This window comes from Ursus arctos, unplaced genomic scaffold (assembly GCF_023065955.2).
Source record: "Ursus arctos isolate Adak ecotype North America unplaced genomic scaffold, UrsArc2.0 scaffold_32, whole genome shotgun sequence".
Classification (NCBI taxonomy): Eukaryota; Metazoa; Chordata; class Mammalia; order Carnivora; family Ursidae; genus Ursus; species Ursus arctos.
The window spans coordinates 6,752,033-6,770,148 of record NW_026623008.1 but is presented as its reverse complement, the minus strand read 5'-3'; the positions used below and the strand labels follow the sequence as shown (position 1 = coordinate 6,770,148).

The window sequence follows — 18,116 nt, the reverse complement described above, 5'->3', positions numbered from 1 at the left end:
ACCCCAGAAATAGGTATCGAATGAATGCATGGACCCATGACCCAGGCCATCTGGTCATTCGGCCTTGTCCAGCTTGCCGGGTGGGACCTCTGCCCGAGCCCCTCGCAGGCACGGATGCCCCACAAATCCCACCCGGTGCCACCGGGAGGAGAGCGAGCCTGGGGTGCTCGTGGGGGGCTGGGAAGTCTCCCGGGGAAGCATCCCCGGGGGCCCCGCAGTTCGGACGCTGTGAACGGGCCAGCGTCCCCCGCAGGAGCCACGGGCTCACCTCGCTGCCCTCGAACTTGACGTTGACCAGGAGGGCCCGGTTGGGGACCCGCAGGGTGCCGGCCCCCCAGCTCCGCGCCGAGGGCTCCAGCTGCAGTGGGAAGCTGTACTGTAGCCAAGCCTCCCAGCCCAGCTGCTGCCGCCGGGCGGCCGCCTCCTCGCAGAACTGGCGCATCTTGGTGCGAAAGGCGTTCACTTCTGGGTCATGCAGGGAGTCGAACTCGTGGAGGCCTGAGAGGCGGGGAGGCTGGGTCAGCGCGGGGGCGCCCGGGCAGGCCCGGGGCAGGCCCACCTGCACTCGGGTCACCTTTGCCGATGAGGAGGCTGATCTGAGAATTGACCAGCTTCTTCACCCTGTCGCCCTCTCGGGCCACGAGCCGCAGCACCGGCAGGAAGGGCTGGATGTCGCAGAGCCGCCGCTGCTCGTCCTCCAGCTCTTGCTGCTCGGCCGTCTGGTTGACGCAGGTGAACACATAGGCCTCGGGGTCGCTGAGCATGTGGAAGAGTGGCTCATACTGGGCCCGGTGCCACAACACCTGGGGGGACAGTGGCCGGTCAGCTTCTCCAGCCGAGGCGAGCGGGACCACAGGGAGCCGCGAGGGCGCTGGGGGCTGGCCTCAGTCTGGGTATCCCACCCTGCACGACCCTGACCAGAGGGCAAAGATCCCCACACCCTGTCTTCTCCAGACCCCTTGAGCGCTGACCTCATGGGTCCCCAGGGTCACCGTGGCTGCCCTCCTGTGGAGGGTGCCTGGTACACGCTCGAAGCCTGGCCACAGTCCCCCCATGTTACCCTGGAGAGCCGGCCGGCTGGACAGGACCTCCAGGCACCCCCCCAGCTAATCACTCTGGGGTTCATCACTCTGATTTCTAAATGTTGGGAAGGAATTCAGAAAAGCTGAACACAATGAGAGAGCCGTCAAACCCTCTATGGGCTGTGTTCAGCTAGGGTGGTCAGCGCGTGCCTTCTGGGCGAGGCGTCCTCAGGGACCCCTGGGAGAGCCATCTAATGGTCAAGCTTTAGTGCAAAGGTGTTGATCACTAAGTCACAGAGAAGACCGAGAAAAGAATATCCCTGTTTTTCTTCCATGCGGGATGGGTAATTATGGTCCATCAGCACAAAGGGATAGCACTGGGGCGGGGGGGGGGGGGGATGACCCAAAATCTAGGGATACCTGTACGAACAGGCCCAGAACTCTCCAAGAGACATGCTAAGTAGGAAAAAACCCCAAGGTATATAACAGCAGATATAATGCAAGCCCATTTCCATAAAAACAACTCGAATAAACATAGTAGTGAATAGAGACTAGGATTTGACCAAAGGAACTAGGGTTTGCAGGCAAAACCTGGTCCACTCCCAAGTTACTAGAATACGGCCAGTCCCACTCATTCACAGGTAGCTCCTGGACCCACTCTGGCAGAGCTGAGTGGTTGCGATAAATACCAGATGGTCAGCAAAGCCGAGAATATTTACCAGCTGGCCTCTCGGATAAATAAAAGTATTTTAGAAACTGAAGGCAAATTGGGGTGTGGGCAGGGCCCTCTGTGTTTTGCATTTCCGCACTGTTGGAATCATAGTAGGATGCACGTATGGTTGGAAAAATCAGATTACCTTTAAAATAGAGTTAATGAAAAAGATGTTATAATGTTAACTCAGGAAAAAAAAAAGATCTCAAAGTTCGTAATCAGAATTATCACAAAAAACAACACTCCATAGAAAACAGGAAATAGCCGAAGTGCTAACTACGGTTCTCTCAGAAGGGCTGGATCACAGGTGAGTTCTTTCCTTCTACTTTTGCCTGTTTTCCCCGATCAATGCATCCATATTACTTTTGAAATGGAAAAAAAAAAAAAAGAAGAAGAAGAAGAAATTTAATTTTTAAAGAAATCTCCCAGGAAGGAGAGATTAAAAAGCAAAAAAAAAAAAAAAAAAACCCTCAAGGATGGTCCATTGCTTCTTTCCTTTTTTTCGTTCCGCCCCCAAGTATAAGCTTTTAAAATTCTGAGCTGAGGTCTTGCCTTCTGGCATGACCCACTAAATCCCACACTTCGCAAGTGGGACAAGCAAGATCACAAGCCAATCTCTGCCAAATACTTTCCAGATGTCTAACCCTTTGACTCAGTAATCCTCCCTGAAAATTATTCAGCAAAACCCAAAACTATTTCCAAAGATGATGTTTACTATGATGACAGCTCTACAGAGAAAAGACTGATAAGACTCTTTAAAGTGGCCGGGGCTGGGGATCGGTTCCAGAAATGATAGCAGAGTCATGGAGAGAAGGAAAAGCCACCATGGGAACCCCACCCCAGGCTCCCACTGGAATCTAGTGAGTTTAATCCTGCCCTGATAAAGGGGGGAGCTGAATTCAAAATGCTAGCTGGGCTCTAACTGTAAGCTTGTCAACAATTTTAGATATTATTTATCTTTTGAAATTTGTTTTATAGGATCTCAAATCTGAGCCTGAGCGTCTGTTTGTCTTTCCCTCCATGTTCCCAGCTCGAAGGTCAAGATCGTACCTTCTTGATGGTGCTGAGGTTGGCATTCCGGGACACAGGGAAGTTCAGATAGACCCCCGTGGGCAACAGGAAGTCAACGGCCACACTCTGATTCTCCTCCTTGGTCCAGAATTCCATGGGGCAGTCAACCCCAGGGGGCATCCTGTTCTTTCACTTCTCAGACCCCGGTTGTCCTAAAAAGGAAGGAAAGGCAAAATGAACCATCCCAAGTGTGCTGGATGAATCCTCTGAAAGGATCCTCTGGAAAACAGAATGTCAGGACCTTTGGCGGCAGAAGGTTTGGGAAGGAGTCTCTCCCGCGGGCGCCCAAAGCTCGCCTCCCTCTGGGCCCAGTCCTGCCTGGGGTGGCTCATGGCTCCTGCTGCCCCCCAGACCCCACCTCACCTCTCATCACACCCTGCATCCCTCACCACAGTGGCCCAAATTTAAGACACCCAAAGACCCATTCCAAATCATTTTTTCTCAGAAGCACACACATGTGGGAGACCCCGCCACGGCCACCAGCTGGCAGACAGAGGTAGGGATAGTAGGGTCGCTGGTCAGACAACCCAGGACTTGAGAAGGACCAAAGGCTGCAGTTCTTGGAAACTCACTCTCCCTTCCTTCCCTTTCCCTTCCTTTCCTCTCCTCTCCTCTCCTCTCCTTTCCTTTCTTTCCCACCCTTCCTCCTTCCCTCCCTCCCTCTCTCTCTTTCTTAAGATTTTATTTATTTATTTGACAGAGCACAGGCAAGGGGAGCAGCAGGCAGAGGGAGAGGGAAAAGTAGGCTCCCCGCTGAGCAGGCAGCCTGATGTGGGGTTCCATTCCAGGACCCTGGGATCATGACCTGAGCTGAAGGCAGATGCTAACCAACTGAGCTACCCAGGTGCCACTCTTGGAAACTTTCTAACCAGAGATCAAAGTGGCTTACAAATGGCTTTGCCATCAAACAATTTGTTGAAATAGCTCAATCACACCAGACGCCCTCAGGCCTCCCCAGACCTCAGTAACAAAATGCTATAGACACAATTCAGGGTCTTTTGAGTATCTCCCCCTCTCCGGGTTACCACCATCTGCATTCTGGTTGTTTGTAATTTCCATGCATGTTTTTATACTTTGATTATACTAATATGTATCCACGAACAATTCCCAGTATTCCTGCATGGTTTCAAACTTTGAGTCTTCTGCAAGCTGCAATCCACACTCCCCGCCGATACACGGAGTGCCCGCTCCTTCACAGTAACTCCTGTGCTGTGTCGCTGGGTCAATAAACCACAATTTATTTACTCCTTCTCTTGTTGATGAACCTCGGGGTTTGTTTCTACTCTTTTGGTTATTACAAACAACGCTACAATGTACATCCTTACACACCTCACTTCGTGTGTATGCGGAGCTGGGATGAGTGTCGTCCAAAGAAATACAGCGCGAACACATGCCTGATGTCAAAGTTGCCAGTAGCCACACTCCATAGAAGTAAAAAGAGAAATACTTTTAGTCTCCTATTTTGTTTAATGCAATATATCCAAAATATAGTCATTTCAAAATGTCCATCAACGTGGCAAGATTACGAAGAAGTTATTTCGCATTCTTTTGGGGGCACGAAGTCTTTGAAATCTGGTGTGCGTTTTCACTTAGAGCACTGGCCGCTTGGATACTAGATTTCCATCAGAAATACCTCATCTGTATGTTGATGTCATACACTTTACAGATGAAAAAGGAGGGCCATGGACTCAAGTTGTTCCAAATACACCGAAAAGTTTTCCAAGAAATGAGCTGAGTATCCACTCTTACATTTGAATGCATCAAAATGAGAGAAAATGCTTAGAAATGTTGTTCCTCCATCACTGTCCGCATTTCCAAGTACTCTAGAGCGACGCGTGGCAGGGGCTGTCCAGGGGAACTGTCGGATCACGGCCACAACCTCTGACAGCCAGAACAACCTGAGCTTTAGTGAAGGAAGCCAGTGGGCCCGTTCGCAAGGGCACGGGCGCTGTCCGCCGCTGATCCCGCACCTCCGTCAGCCCTTGCTATCGTCCGATTCACTCGTTTCTGCCAATCTGACGGCCACGGAATGCTCTTTTGTCGTTTTAATTTGCATTTCCTTGATTAGCCATAAAATGTTTATCTTCTGCAAATAGCCTGCTTATAAATTTTGCCCACTTTTTTCCTGCGGGGGTTGTCTTTTTCTTATTGGTTTATAGGGTTTTTTAAAATATACTCTAGATTCCTCTGTTGATTAAATGAGTTGGAAATATCTTCTTTTGGTCCAACTCATCTTTTCACTTTGTTTATGGTGCCTTTTTGGGGAGGAAAAGTTTGTAACGCTGATGTAGTCAAATATCGTCCTTTATGTTTTATGGTTTTTATTCTTTCGAAAAGGAGTTCCCTACCCTAGGGTCACATCCTCCTAGATTTAATTGACTTTGAAAAATAATTGAAAGGGATTGTTTAGCTGACGAGAGAGATTCTTTTGGGGGCTCTGCCAACAGGGCCCAGACCTCAGCCTGCAGAAGGGGGGGATGCAGAGTTTGCTCGGAGCAGCAGGACACGCGCATCACGCTGGTGCGACCATGTTACCACTGCTGGGATCCACTTCCTCTGATTGTAAAACCACATCCTACTTTGGGTTCCTCTTTCTGAGAATGGCCAGGCCAAAGGCTTTCCTTTTGATTCAAAGTGTGGGGGGCAGGCAGGAATCCTCGAGAAGCCACTTACCATGCTAAATGTGCTTTGGCCGCACTCGGGAAGTCAGGGGCACCTTCGGCCACTCGATCCCGAGGCCAAGAAGAGCACATGTAGCATCAGCTCCTTGGGACGCCAGCCAAAGGGACGGCGCCTGAGACAAATGCCCCCCCGTTGCTCTTCTGCCCTTCAGTGCTGTGGAATGCAGCCTTCGACTACGCTCACCCTTCTGGGATGCACGGACATACTTTCACGTACAAACCTCATGCCGGGGGAAGGAAGACCCAGGATGGTGCGGGCAGGACATAAGCAAATGCCAGAGATGCGACAGGAGGAAGCAGAAACCCTCTCTCTCTGTGTGTGGGCCCAGAACCCAGGTGCGGCTGCTCACAAGCCCCAGCTCTCTATAAAGCTCAGACTCATCACTCTGCCATGTGTGGGACAAAGATGCCAACTCATCCAGGGACTTTAGACCTGCTCCAAGAATGCAGATGGGTACAACCGCTTTGCAAAGTACCTACACTTGGCAGCATCTACTAACACGGAGCACGTGGTGCCCTCTGACCCAGCAGTTAATTGCACGCCTAGGTATACACTCGCCAGAAACATGAGTTCACGTGCAAGGAGAAACACAAACCAGAGTGTCGACAGCACTGCTATTCCTAAGAGCCCCAAACTGGAAACTGCCCAAAGGCGCATCAGCAGTATAATGGAGAAATAAATGATGGTCTCTTTTCCCAAAGGAATGTTACATAGCAATGAGAATGAATGATCTCCAAATACAGACAACAGTATAAACGAATCTCGTCAACCCGAGGCTGAACAGAAGTCAGGCACAAAAGAGTGCGTGCTCCCCATTCTCATTACCCAGAGAACACAGGCAGAGCTCATCTGTATTGGCTGAGGAAGAGACACACAGGGGTGACCCCAGAAGGAGGGCAGTTACCCCAGGGGAAAGGGGTGCGAGGGGCTTCGGGGGCTGGTCATTTTCAGTTTCTTGATCCGGAAGCTGTGGACTTTTCACAAACTCAACACACCCTCAGTCCAAGTGGTAGAGCCGAGTGACTTCACTCCTGGCCACTAGCATGGCTGGAGCCTCAGGACCAGCCAATCAGAGCCCTGAATTCTCCCCCCCCCCCCCCCCCCCGTCCCCGGCCACAGGGATTGGATAGGAACCAGGAAGGGGGCTTGGGCGCCGCCCATCACTGTGTGTCCTCTGCGGGCCACAGTGATTCCAGCATGAACATGAGAATGGCAAGTCAGTGCAGTGCGTTCTCACATCTGGACTTCTTTGGGTACTGCCTCCTGGGGTAGCGGAAAAGAGAGAAGATCCCCCTCGAGCTGCTGGTGACCACTGCCTGCTGCACTTAGGGGTGAAACCTGAGAAACGAGCACCATGAAGGAGAGCAGAGCTCAGCGTCGAGTGGTGGGTCCTGAAGACATCCTTTGAGTCCCTGGATCCAGGCATGCCTGATGCTACACTCTATCCCTGGACTTTTCAGTTCTATCAGCCAAAAAAAATCCCCCTTTCTCCCCTCCCCCCACTTTTTTTTTTTTTTAACTTGAGCAGTTTGAGTTGGTTTTTGTTTTGTTTTTTTTTTGTCACTTGCAGCTGTAAGTTCCATTTTAGGAAGCTTCTGTGGTTTAGAAAGTTCTTTCCTTGGAAATTGGCCTGCTGCTAGGAGCCAACCCTGATCTTTATGTTGTCATCTAGAGGCACCGAGAGCTGTCTGTCATCTGATGGCTCTTTCTGCTGAACGATGGCCTTACTACCTCTCACTGTTCTCCCTACAACACAGTTTTTAGACTCTTGCCAAAGTTCGATACCCCGCGAAAACAAGATGATGTGAATGGGGCCTGACAGGCCAACTGTAGAATGTTCTGGGTACCACACTCCCTTTGCTTAGCCTAATAAAAGCGTATCAGCCTCTTCCCCTGAGAAAGTTCTTCAGCGGTCATATCACTGAGCTCACTGGCCGCCAACCTTCTAGCTATTTCTCCCAGGAAGGCAGGTTCTCCCAATGGATCTCCTGAATCTGAATGCAGAAATTCCCAATCCCTGTTGGTGATTTCATCTCATGGAAATAATTGGCACCCATGTATTACTGGATTTGATGTCTTGTACATATGACTCAGTCTGAGATATACGAGTTTACACTACTATTTATTAAGTGCCAGGAGTGGTGCAAGGGGGAGACAGTAATACCCGAGCCCAGAGTAAGCAGGAAGAATGATCACAATGATAGCGACATGGTAAAGACAGCATGCCACGTGGTGATGTAATGGAGAGCAGCCTCCACCCTGGGGGGAGGCCGGGAAGAGCCCCTCTGAGAAGAGGACACTGGAGCAGAGAACCAGAGTGGGCCAGTCATGGCCAGCGTGGACGGAAGGCAGGCCATTGCCACTGGAGCGTATGGGAGGGGCGGGGGGGGAGGACATGGGATGAGATGGGTTGAAGAGGTCAGCAGGGACCAAGGCCTGTGGAGCCTTCACAGGCGAGACTTGAAGTGTGATGGGCAGTCTTCGCGAAGGAGCCATGGGACCCGATTTGCATCCAAAACGATGCTGGTGGCTCAGTGTGGAAGGACTGTAGAGAAGCGAGCATGCCCACGGGCAGTGGGGGTGGGGGGCTCGTGCCCCTGGGGATGAGAAAGGCGGGAATCAGGGTGTCTTTAGGAGCTTGGCAGATGAGATGGGGGGTCGTGCGGAAGAAGTAAGGATGACAGCCAGCTGCGGGCTTGGGAGACTGGAGGGGTGGTGGGGAGACACTGAATGGGGAAGAGTGAGGGAGAAACAGATCTGGCGGCAACAAGACGGCAAGCGGTCCGTTGCAGACACAGAGCATCTGGGCTGCTCGGTGAATATCACCGTGGAGACAGCCGAAGAGCAGCCCCAAGTGCGGAGCTCAGGGGAGAGGTCTTTGCGGTTCCCCAGGGATAACTGGGGGTCAGTAGGCTACCCACAGAGACACGTGAGCGGGCCTGGAGACAGAGGGTGAGGGAGGGCCAGGACCACCTGAAGGCGTGAAAGGCATCAACCAAAGATGAACTGTGAGCCATCCTTCCTTGCTCTGAGTCAGCCAGACTCAAGGTCAACTTCCCTGTCTGTCTCCATCTGAACCATTAATAAAATAGCAAAGAAACTGGACAAGAAGGAGCACAGTCCCTCGTACCTCCCCACTCAGGCCAGCGTGATCCACAGAACAGCTGGAGGATGGCAGGGCAATCCCAGCTGCGGGGCTCCGTCCCGGGGGCGCCATCCCTCTGCCAGCTGTTCCGACACGCGCCCAGCTGGACGGCTTCCTCCGGCCGAGGCCAGAGCCCAGCTCCTCCGGCTGTGGGTGTCTGAGTCCCGAGCAGCCCACAGGGGAGCTCCTCCCAGGAGTTTGCAAAAGCGTGTACGTTCCTCCATCCTTCCCGGCCAGCAGCACGGGGTGTTTCAAGGGCCTGAATATCTTTTTTTTTTTTTTTAAACTGGTTTATTTTTATTTTTTTTTAAGTCGGGGGGAAGGGGAGAGAAGGGGCAGAGGGAGAGAAGGAATCTTAATCAGGCTCCACTCCCAGTGTGGAGCCCAACGCGGGGCTCGATCTCACAACCTTGAGATCAAGACCTGAGCCCAAATCAAGAGTCAGACGCTTAACCGCCTGAGCCACCCAGGTGTGCCTAGGGTCCTAATTTATTTCTAAGAGAAGAGGGCAAGCAAGGGATGTAGCATCCCAGAGCCACAGCGCTTCCTCTAGACTGGGAATGAGGCAGCGGCCCATTACTAGTCCCCCTGGGCTGGCAGACCTGCCGCTGGTGGCTTGTGCCACGCTCGGGACCCCTGAAGCCTCCCTCTCGTTTCTTTGAGGTTCCACTGTGTTGGGGCTGTGAGCTGGTGTCTGTCTCCTGGGTCGGCTAGGGTTCCACATCTTTCTCGTGGCCATCGCAAGTGTGGCCGCCCCTGAGTAGGAGCCGCAGCCCAGCATTTGTCAACGTAAAGACAGGCTTTTTGGGGCTAGAGTCACATGCCCTGGGGATCAGCTTCCCAATGGAACACGTGAGTCACTCTCAGGCGGCTCAGTGCAGGGGACAAGCAGCAGCGAGCAGGGAAGTTCTATCCTGCTTATCTGAGCAATAAACACCGTCCTCCTCCCTGAGGGCGTCCTGAGCAAGACAGGCCCTGCAACTTCACCTGTTACTCTAGAGCGAGAGTCTAAAGGTCCCCCTGGGTCACTGCTATGTGTTCAGCTATAGAGATAGAGAAATGCTCCTGTTCTCGGAACTCTAGGACAAAACAGCTGTTCAAAACCCGAATTTCAGAGCTGAAACTTACCACCCCAATAGCTCGAGTCTCAGAAACATCTCGAAGGTGGTTACACACATTATCCAGTATCTGCCATCGACCCAGGCTGGGAGGATACGAGACCAGCAGCCACCGGGACAAGGGACGGGGAGCCACGTGGGCTGGCCTTCTGCAGCAGGCCGGACAGAGCACAGTCCAGTCAGGCCTCCTGACCTGGGCTGATTTCAGGTGCTTCTCAGCCTCAAAAAGTCCTTCCAATAAACGTTCTGTTTCCCAGCCTCTCTTCCATGGAGAATGAAGTGGATGCTTTTCCTGTTGCCTAACTTATGTGGAAAGTGGGTGCACGTGGGCAACGTGGGCACTTCAGAGGTGAATTCCAAAGGTGCTTTACCCAGAGGCCCCACTTCCCAGGGGAGCTCCTGGATATTTGCCTTAAAGGAGCTTTCTAGAAACCACACCCTGCTCTGGCATCCAGGGAAAGCCCAGAGATCATTCAATAACCACATCCTCCTGGAGACCCTGGGGCGGGGGGTGGGGGTGCCCAGGAGGCTGCAGGCTGTAAGTCCTGTTCATTCATTCATTCAGCAAAAATCGATTTGAGCATCAGGGAATGTGCCCATCGGGAATGGGACAGGCACCATCCCTGATCCTACAGAGTTTTTAGTCTAACAGGAGGAAATCAAGAAAAGAAAAAGAAAAACAAATACACAAAATGACTTCAGATAAGAGTTGGAATGGAATAAAACAGGCTTGCGGGGAGAAAGGGTCTCTTCTGGATGGTAGGTCAGAGGACGGTGCTCAAGCGAGATCGTATTGGAGCTGAGACCCAAAGGATGAAAAGAACAGGCAAAGATCCATGAAATAGGGTTCAGGCAGCTGGAACAGGAAGTGCAAAGGCCCTGAGGCAGGAGACCAGGTAGCTGGAGTCAAGGACCCAGAGGGGAGATGACTGGGAGAGGCAGTGAGGCCGACCCTGCAGGGGCTTCGTAGCCACAGTGTGGAGCCAGATTTTGTTATCACTGCAGTGGGAAGCCACTGGAGGGTTTTAAGCAGGAGATCCGATAGGGCCTGACTTTATGCTCGACAAAAATTGCTTTGACTGCGGTGAGGTAAATGGAAGTGAGGGAGGCAAGAATGAGGTGGGAAAGAATTAGGCCAGGGCCCAGGCAAGAGCTGGCAGGGCGAGACTGATGAGGGAAAACTTGGGCCCTCCCTGCCACCAAACCCCCAATCCTTTGCTCTTAACAGCTGAGAAACAGGCATTCCAGCACCCCCCCTTGGAACTCCCTGTCCGTAAGAACCTTCATGACAAAGAACTGAAGCTACAGACCAGACTGAACACGGACTGGTCTAGGGTCCCCCCAACAGGTGCAGTTTTAGGGTAGGTGAGCTGTTCTCCCAGAACACAGAACCTTTCTTGAGACCCGCGTCAGTGTGTCCCCCCCGGAGACCCGGGAGCCACAGCATCCTCGTCCTGGCGCCACCCCCCCCACCCCGTTTGTAGGGCAGAGTCTCCGCACCGCAGCAGAGGAACGGCAGCCACAGCGAAGGGGACGCCTTTGCCATGCGGGCGGCCCCGGCAGCCCTCTGCTGCGAAGCTGCTGTCCAGCACCGGTCAGGTGGAGGAGGAACCCGCCTCCGGAAAGGGAATGGGAGGGAAATCTCCAGAAGGCAGAGGCCAGCCCAGGAGGACATCCCCCAAACCTTGCCCAGGACTAGGAAGGAAGGGCTCGTCTGGAGGGTGGTCTGACACCCCAAGCTCCTGCCACAGGAGGAAAAAGATGGGAGGGGTGAAAGCCGAGGATGGACGAAATAACAAAGTGACATGAAATCCTGCAAAAGGCGTCCCGATGTAAGCTGAGGACATGGGCTGCCTTACTCCTTTTCTATCTGCGCTGCCTCCCTCTGTTCTTTCTTTGTTTCTTCTTCTTTTTACTCTCTACCATTTTTTGTAAAAGATTTCATTTATTTATTTGCGAGGGAGTACAAGCGCAGCGAGCAGAGGCAGAGGGAGACGGAGAAGCAGGCTCCCTGCCGAGGGGGGAGCCCGACACGGGGCTCGATTCCAGGACCCTGGGACCATGACCTGAGCCAAAGGCAGATGCTTCACCGACCGAGCCACCCAGGCGTCCCATACTCTCTCCCATTTTAAATGTGTCTCCCTTGAAGCCATATTATTTAATAGAAGGGTAACTTTTTATTTTGAATATTTAAAAATGAAAAAAAAATCCTCAGTGGAGGAAAACCAAATAGACAAAAGGCATCGAAGAATGAGAGGCAAAGGTCTCTGGAAATTCTCTTCTATAAAAAAAGAGAGAGAGAGGGCGAGAGGGAGAGAGAGAGAGACTCCTGACTTCTGTCATCAGAAAAATGAGCCAACTATCCTACCAAAAAAAATTCTATCCCAGCTATCTCCTTTGATGTTCAGTTCATGGCCCACCCAGGGAGGCCATGGGCCGGTGCCCAAGCGGAAAATCCCCTGACACTACCCACCAGAATCAAGAGAAAGATCCATGGTCTCAGGTCTGGTAATTTGGGGAACTCGGGAATTGCCCGACGGAAGCAATGCAAAATAAAAAGGGGGGGCACCTGGGTGGCTCAGTCAGTGAAGGGTCTGCCTTCGGCTCGGGTCATGATCTTAGAGTCCTGGGATCGAGCCCCACATCAGGCTCCCCCCTCAGCAGGGAGACTGCTTCTCTCTCTGTGCTCTCCCTCACTCTGTCTCAAATAAATAAATAAAATCTTTTTTAAAAAAGCTGTATTTACAAAAATATTCATTTGCGGTATTCACGAAAGTGGAAAATCAAAAATAACAGGGAAATTCTGATAATTAACTTAATAGGAGTGAAGACAGTCCTTACAATGGCACCCGCATACAGCACAGAGCACGGCAAATAGTCCCCCCATGAAATGGAACAAAAAAGTGCCCCCCCGTTTGCCATGGCAACATCTGTTTGTGGATAAAACATTTCAGAACGCATAGAGAGAATGAAAACAGCTATAACATGGGTGGATACGCATGCTGTAATAGTGACTTCAAAATTTTGTTATCTATGAAAATTAGGGAAGCACATGGTTTTAAAAATTAATTAGAGCTGGGGCGCCTGGGTGGCACAGTGGTTAAGCGTCTGCCTTCGGCTCAGGGCGTGATCCTGGCGTTATGGGATCGAGCCCCACATCAGGCTCCTCCGCTATGAGCCTGCTTCTTCCTCTCCCGCTCCCCCTGCTTGTGTTCCCTCTCCCGCTGGCTGTCTCTGTCTCTGTCAAATAAATAAATAAAATCTTTAAAAAAAAAATTTTAAAAAAATTAATTAGAGCTAAACTGTTTGCAGCAAAAAAAAGGTAGCAGCCTCCTGCCCTGCACACCCTACCACTCCCCACTGCCGACTGCAGTCGTTTCTTTGGGTATTTATCTAAAATTTTCTAAATAATCGATTTAGATGGATATTTCTCGATTTTCAACTTTTAACTTCTGATCTCAGGAGATGAGTTTGTGTCTCCCTGCACACACACACAAATCCTCTCCCCCATCTTCTGAACAGCTAGGTGATAATTTTTTTGTTAATCAAGCTTGAGGGCGCCTGGGTGGCTTAGTCGGTTGGGCATCTGCCTTTGGCTTGGGTCGCGATCTCAATGTCCTGGGATCGAGCCCTGCGTTGGGCTCTCTGCTCAGTGGGGAGTCTGCTTCTCCCTCTCCCTCTCTCTCAAGTAAATAAATAAAATCTTTAAAAAAACCCAAAACTTGAGTGCTTCCGTTATTATGACTACATAAATACGGTTCAACACCCAACCACATAGTATACTCTGGTTTCATTCCCTTTCTCGTTCCACTCTTTGTTATTTTTACAGTTAATAGTTGCCTCACTTATAATTTGCTTCATTTTCTATGTACAAATATAATTCCTTTGTTTTCTATGTACAGATACGTACATAGAAACTTCCTCACTCTTTAACAGATCTATAAAGCTCTTCCTAATATGGCAAATATGTCAGATAGTCCATCAGCTTCATTTTTTTTCTTGCAGATGTTCCTCCTGGGGCCCTCAGCCCTACTGCTCCCAACTCGCCTGGCTGATCCCTAGAAGAGCTGTGCAGCTTCACCATTACTGTGGGAATTCTCCTCACCATTCTCTCTCCCAGTCACGGTTCTTGGTTGCAAGTAAAGGAGCCGACTCCCACTGATTAAGCAGAAAAGTTGCTGACAGATTATTTGGCTTATTTGCTGCACTGTGAGGAGTTTTACAGTTCTGTTGGAGAGTTTGAGGAAGAATCGGTGATGAGGACATTGCAAGCATAGCAAATAAAGAGATGAGGTGCTTATCAACTCCAGGAAAAACAGAAAAGTTGAACAAAAAAAAAAAGAAACAGAACTTAGGACACTGGATTCCATGATGCACGTCTGATGGCGAAATGACCTCTCCTGCCACTGAATCCTGAATGCCAGTTTGCACCTCTGCCCCAACAAGTTGACCTTGCAGCCCATCACTGCTGCCACTGCCGTAACCATGGAGACAGCACATGCTTCATCCTTCTCCTCTGTCAAAACACAGCATCGGTACATCTCATCCGTGGAGTCTAGGTCACAGGTCCCGGCAACAGGGAAAGCTTGAAGTCAGTTCTTTTCAGTTCCCATGGTGGGGTAGGTGTTTGGGTTTTTTTCTCCGCACTCACAAAACTCAAAGTAAGGTAACAGCTGAAATACTGAAAGCCATTTGGAAACGGAGCCAAATGAGAACAAGAAACAATTACATATTGTATCACTTGTTCCTCTTTCTTAGTTTACTCTCATTTTCGGAGAGCACAACCTCCACTAGTTTCCTTGAATAGCGATACAAAGGTGTGTGTGCATGCGTGCGTGCACACACACGGAGCTTTGGGAAATTCTCATCTACAAAGGTGCCTTTATTCTATTATTTTGCCTGAATGACAATTACAGAATTCTTGCTCAGGAATTAATTTCCCTTGGAAATTTGAAGGAGTTCCTCCTTTGTCTTGTAGCTTCTGGTGTTGCTTTTGTGAAGTGCGGTGCCATTCTTTTACCGGACCTAGATGTGGTCCCTTTCCTCTTGGTTGGCTTTCGGCAATTTCTGTCTCTGGAGTTTTGAAGTTTGTGATGATGTCCTGTAGTACATGCTTTACTTTTTTTTTTTTTTTAAGATTTTATTTATTTACTTGACAGAGATAGAGACAGCCAGCGAGAGAGGGAACACAAGCAGGGGGAATGGGAGAGGAAGAAGCAGGCTCATAGCGGAGGAGCCTGATGTGGGGCTCGATCCTGTAACGCCGGGATCACGCCCTGAGCCGAAGGCAGATGCTTAACTGCTGTGCCACCCAGGCGCCCCCATACTTTACTTTTATATAGTATGTCTTTTATTATTCATTGTTGAGTACTACTCAGAGACTCTTCATGTAGAAACTCCTTCACCTCTAGAATTTTCTTCCTGTACTTTGATAACTTTCCCTTCTTCATTTTTCTCTTTGTCTTGAGTTCCTGTGAGGTGGACATCAGGCTTCCCAAACTGATTCTCCGTTTTCTTGTATTTTCTTTCCTATTTTCCATCTCTCAAGTCTTTTTGCTCCACGTTCTAGAGATTTACTTTTCAATCTCCAGCTCTATTCTATTGACATTTTTGCTTCTCCTATTCATTTTTTTTTTTTTAACATTTAATTTTTAAGTAATCTCTACACCCAACATGGGGCTCGAACTCACAGCCCTGAGATCAAGAGTCACACGCTCTATGGACTGAGCCAGCCAGGCACCTCTACTATCATAGTTTTTATATCCAAGAGCTTATTATTGTTCCATGAGTATTCCTATTTTTAAACAACCATGTTTATGACTTCTGACTCCCTTTTTTCTGTTTGTTTGGGTCTCTGTCTTTCATGCGAGAGGCTTCGTTCTATGTGGAAGGATCCATAGCTGCCCATCCAAACTTAAGACGGAGGCACTCAAAGCTATTTGTGCACTGGTAAGGCCAAGTTGCTTGGCAGGCATCGCTGTGAAATGACAAAGTAGCAAACTAGCTTTCCAAGAGGGTTCCTTCAATGTCAGTATTTGAGGGTCATTTTTTCTTGTGAGCTCAATTTCCTCAGAGAGAAGTTCTTCGAGGCCCTGACCGGAGAGGGGTATAAACTAGGCTGCCGTGTTCTGGAAGCCAACCAAGAAAGGATCTCCCTGTTCAGTATACAAACTTTCACTGCATCTTTCTGTTCTCAATACAGTGCCTCTTGCCCTCGGTTGCTCCCCAGACAGCCTCCTTTCACCCCAGGCTGGGCCTGAGCTGCTGTGGTTCAGGAATGCCTCTGGGAAAACAGGCATCCTCTTCTGGGATGGAGGAGGGAGCCACCTGACTATGTGGGCTGAGAGAGGGGTCTATTGCTCCTACATACACCTCCAATCAATCTTCCTGCTTCCAGCCCACCCTGCAGCCCATCATCAGGAACACTGTAGCTCCCACTCTTGAGTCTTTGGTGGGCCCTTAAACACACCAGCCTTCCTCCACCATGGCACGGAACACACAAGATTCTAAGCTTTGCATCTCTTTTACTGACCTGCTTTCTGTCTCTCAAAGTATTTGCTCACTCCTCCTCCTCCTCCTCAATCACTTTCTTTTCTGTTTTCTTAAGGATTTAGTCCTTTTTTATTCCTTTACTCTCATGTTAGCGGACTTTTGAAACAGAGCCAGGAGAAACATACGCATTCAATTAGTTATGTTTTCATGGAAGTTCATAATGATATTTAACAATACATAAAAATCAAGTTTCCAAAGATAGGCACATAGGAGGCTTTCTGGGGCATTTGAGGGAGGACATTCCATCAAGGAAACAGTGGTTCTCTGGGGGGTAAGGGAGGGTAGATTATGCTAATGTTTTGTGAACTTTCAAAAGTAAATGGGTGGTTGTTTGGGGTTTTTTTAAGATTTTATTTATTTATTTGAGAAAGAGAGAGAGTGAGAGAACACGAGAGGCAGGAGGGTCAGTGGGAGAAGCAGACTCCCTGCTGAGCAGGGAGCCCGATGCGGGACTTGATCCTGGGACTCCGGGATCGTGACCTGAGCCAAAGGCAGTCGGTTAACCAACTGAGCCACCCAGGCGCCCCTAAATGGGTGTTTTTTAACAAATAAAAACATATGAGGGTTAAAAATTATTAAAAGGCATCTGCTGAAACAAGAATCAAGATACTGTTGGGGCATCTGGGTGGCTCAGTTCATTAAGCATACGACTATTGGTTCTAGCTCAGGGCATGATTTCGGGGTCGTGAGATCAAGCCCTGCATCAGGCTCTGCATCAGCGAGGAGTCTGCTTGGGATTCTCTCTCTTCCTCTTCCTCTGTCCCTCCCCCGTGCTCTCTCTCTCTCAAGTAAATAAATAAATCTTAAGAAAAAAAAAAAAAAGAGGGGCGCCTGGGTGGCTCAGTCCGTTAAGTGTCTGTCTGCCTTCAGCTCAGGTCATGATCTCAGGGTCCTGGGATCGAGTCCCACATCGGGCTCCCTGCTCGGCAGGGAGCCTGCTTCTCCTTCTCCCTCTCCCTCTGCCTGCTGCTCCCCCTGCTTGTGCCTGTGCTCTCTCTATCAGATAAATGAATAAAAATCTTTAAAAAAAAAAGAGAGAGGAAGAATCAAGAATTGTAAATAGATGTGTAAACAGGTGAGCAGAAGAAACTCTAATCCCCCAACAGAGGTCTGCACCATTCATGGTTTTTTACTATGTTCCAGGGGGCCCTGGGGTTCCATAGAAGCACCCCAAGGTCTTCAGAGGGTGGCAGAAGTGGGACAGGGTGCTGAGCGGAAGTCCTAGGCCAGTCTCTCCCTGGACCACAGGTCACTCTGCTTTTATCTACTCTATAGGTCAAAATTCTAGTTTTAGAGGCCCCTGGGTAGTGCAGTCGTTAAGCGTCTGCCTTCGGCTCAGGGCGTGATCCCAGCATTCTGGGATCGAGCCCCACATCAGGCTCCTCCACTGGGAGCCTGCTTCTTCCTCTCCCACTCCCCCTGCTTGTGTTCCCTCTCTCGCTGACTGTCTCTCCATCTAATAAATAAATAAATCTTTAAAAAAATTGTTTTTAATATCTTGATCTTTTTAAAGAGAGCCACACTAACAAAGAGGTTTGGAAAGTATTGATGAAGGCCTAGAGAACATGAGGTTGGGGTGGAGCCGGGGAGAAGCTTCCAAGGATGACACCAGGCTGTAACCCTATGCTCCTTTCTATCAGAAGTGACCGGAGCTGCTCAAGCATCCAGATCAGGACGAATGTGCCCTGCCACCAGAGCACGGCTGTGTACCCACAGGGCTTGCAAATGCGACTGCGGCCTACCAGTCTGGCAGGTTGCTAACCATACCCGCCAGCCCCAGACACCAAAACCAGCGCTCAGCCAAAGTCAGTCTC

At 50.0% G+C, this 18,116-nt stretch overlaps 1 protein-coding gene across 6 annotated transcripts in view; it reads right to left on the bottom strand.

The window, feature by feature from the left end:
• The window catches only part of PIK3CD (phosphatidylinositol-4,5-bisphosphate 3-kinase catalytic subunit delta), a 49,835-nt gene that overhangs the window by 10,071 nt on the left and 21,648 nt on the right, over positions 1-18,116 (bottom strand). For 5 of the 6 annotated variants that reach the window (XM_048221715.2, XM_048221714.2, XM_057305166.1 and 2 more), the window contains 3 exons: positions 2,785-2,957; positions 575-803; positions 269-498 (listed from right to left, as the gene is read on the bottom strand). In XM_048221715.2, coding sequence (XP_048077672.1) covers positions 269-498; positions 575-803; positions 2,785-2,925 — 600 coding nt within the window. In that variant the 5' untranslated portion in view covers positions 2,926-2,957. Of the gene's footprint in view, positions 1-268; positions 499-574; positions 804-2,784; positions 2,958-9,760; positions 13,004-18,116 lie in introns of those variants that run through there. The other variant, XM_057305165.1, reaches the window with a different exon arrangement.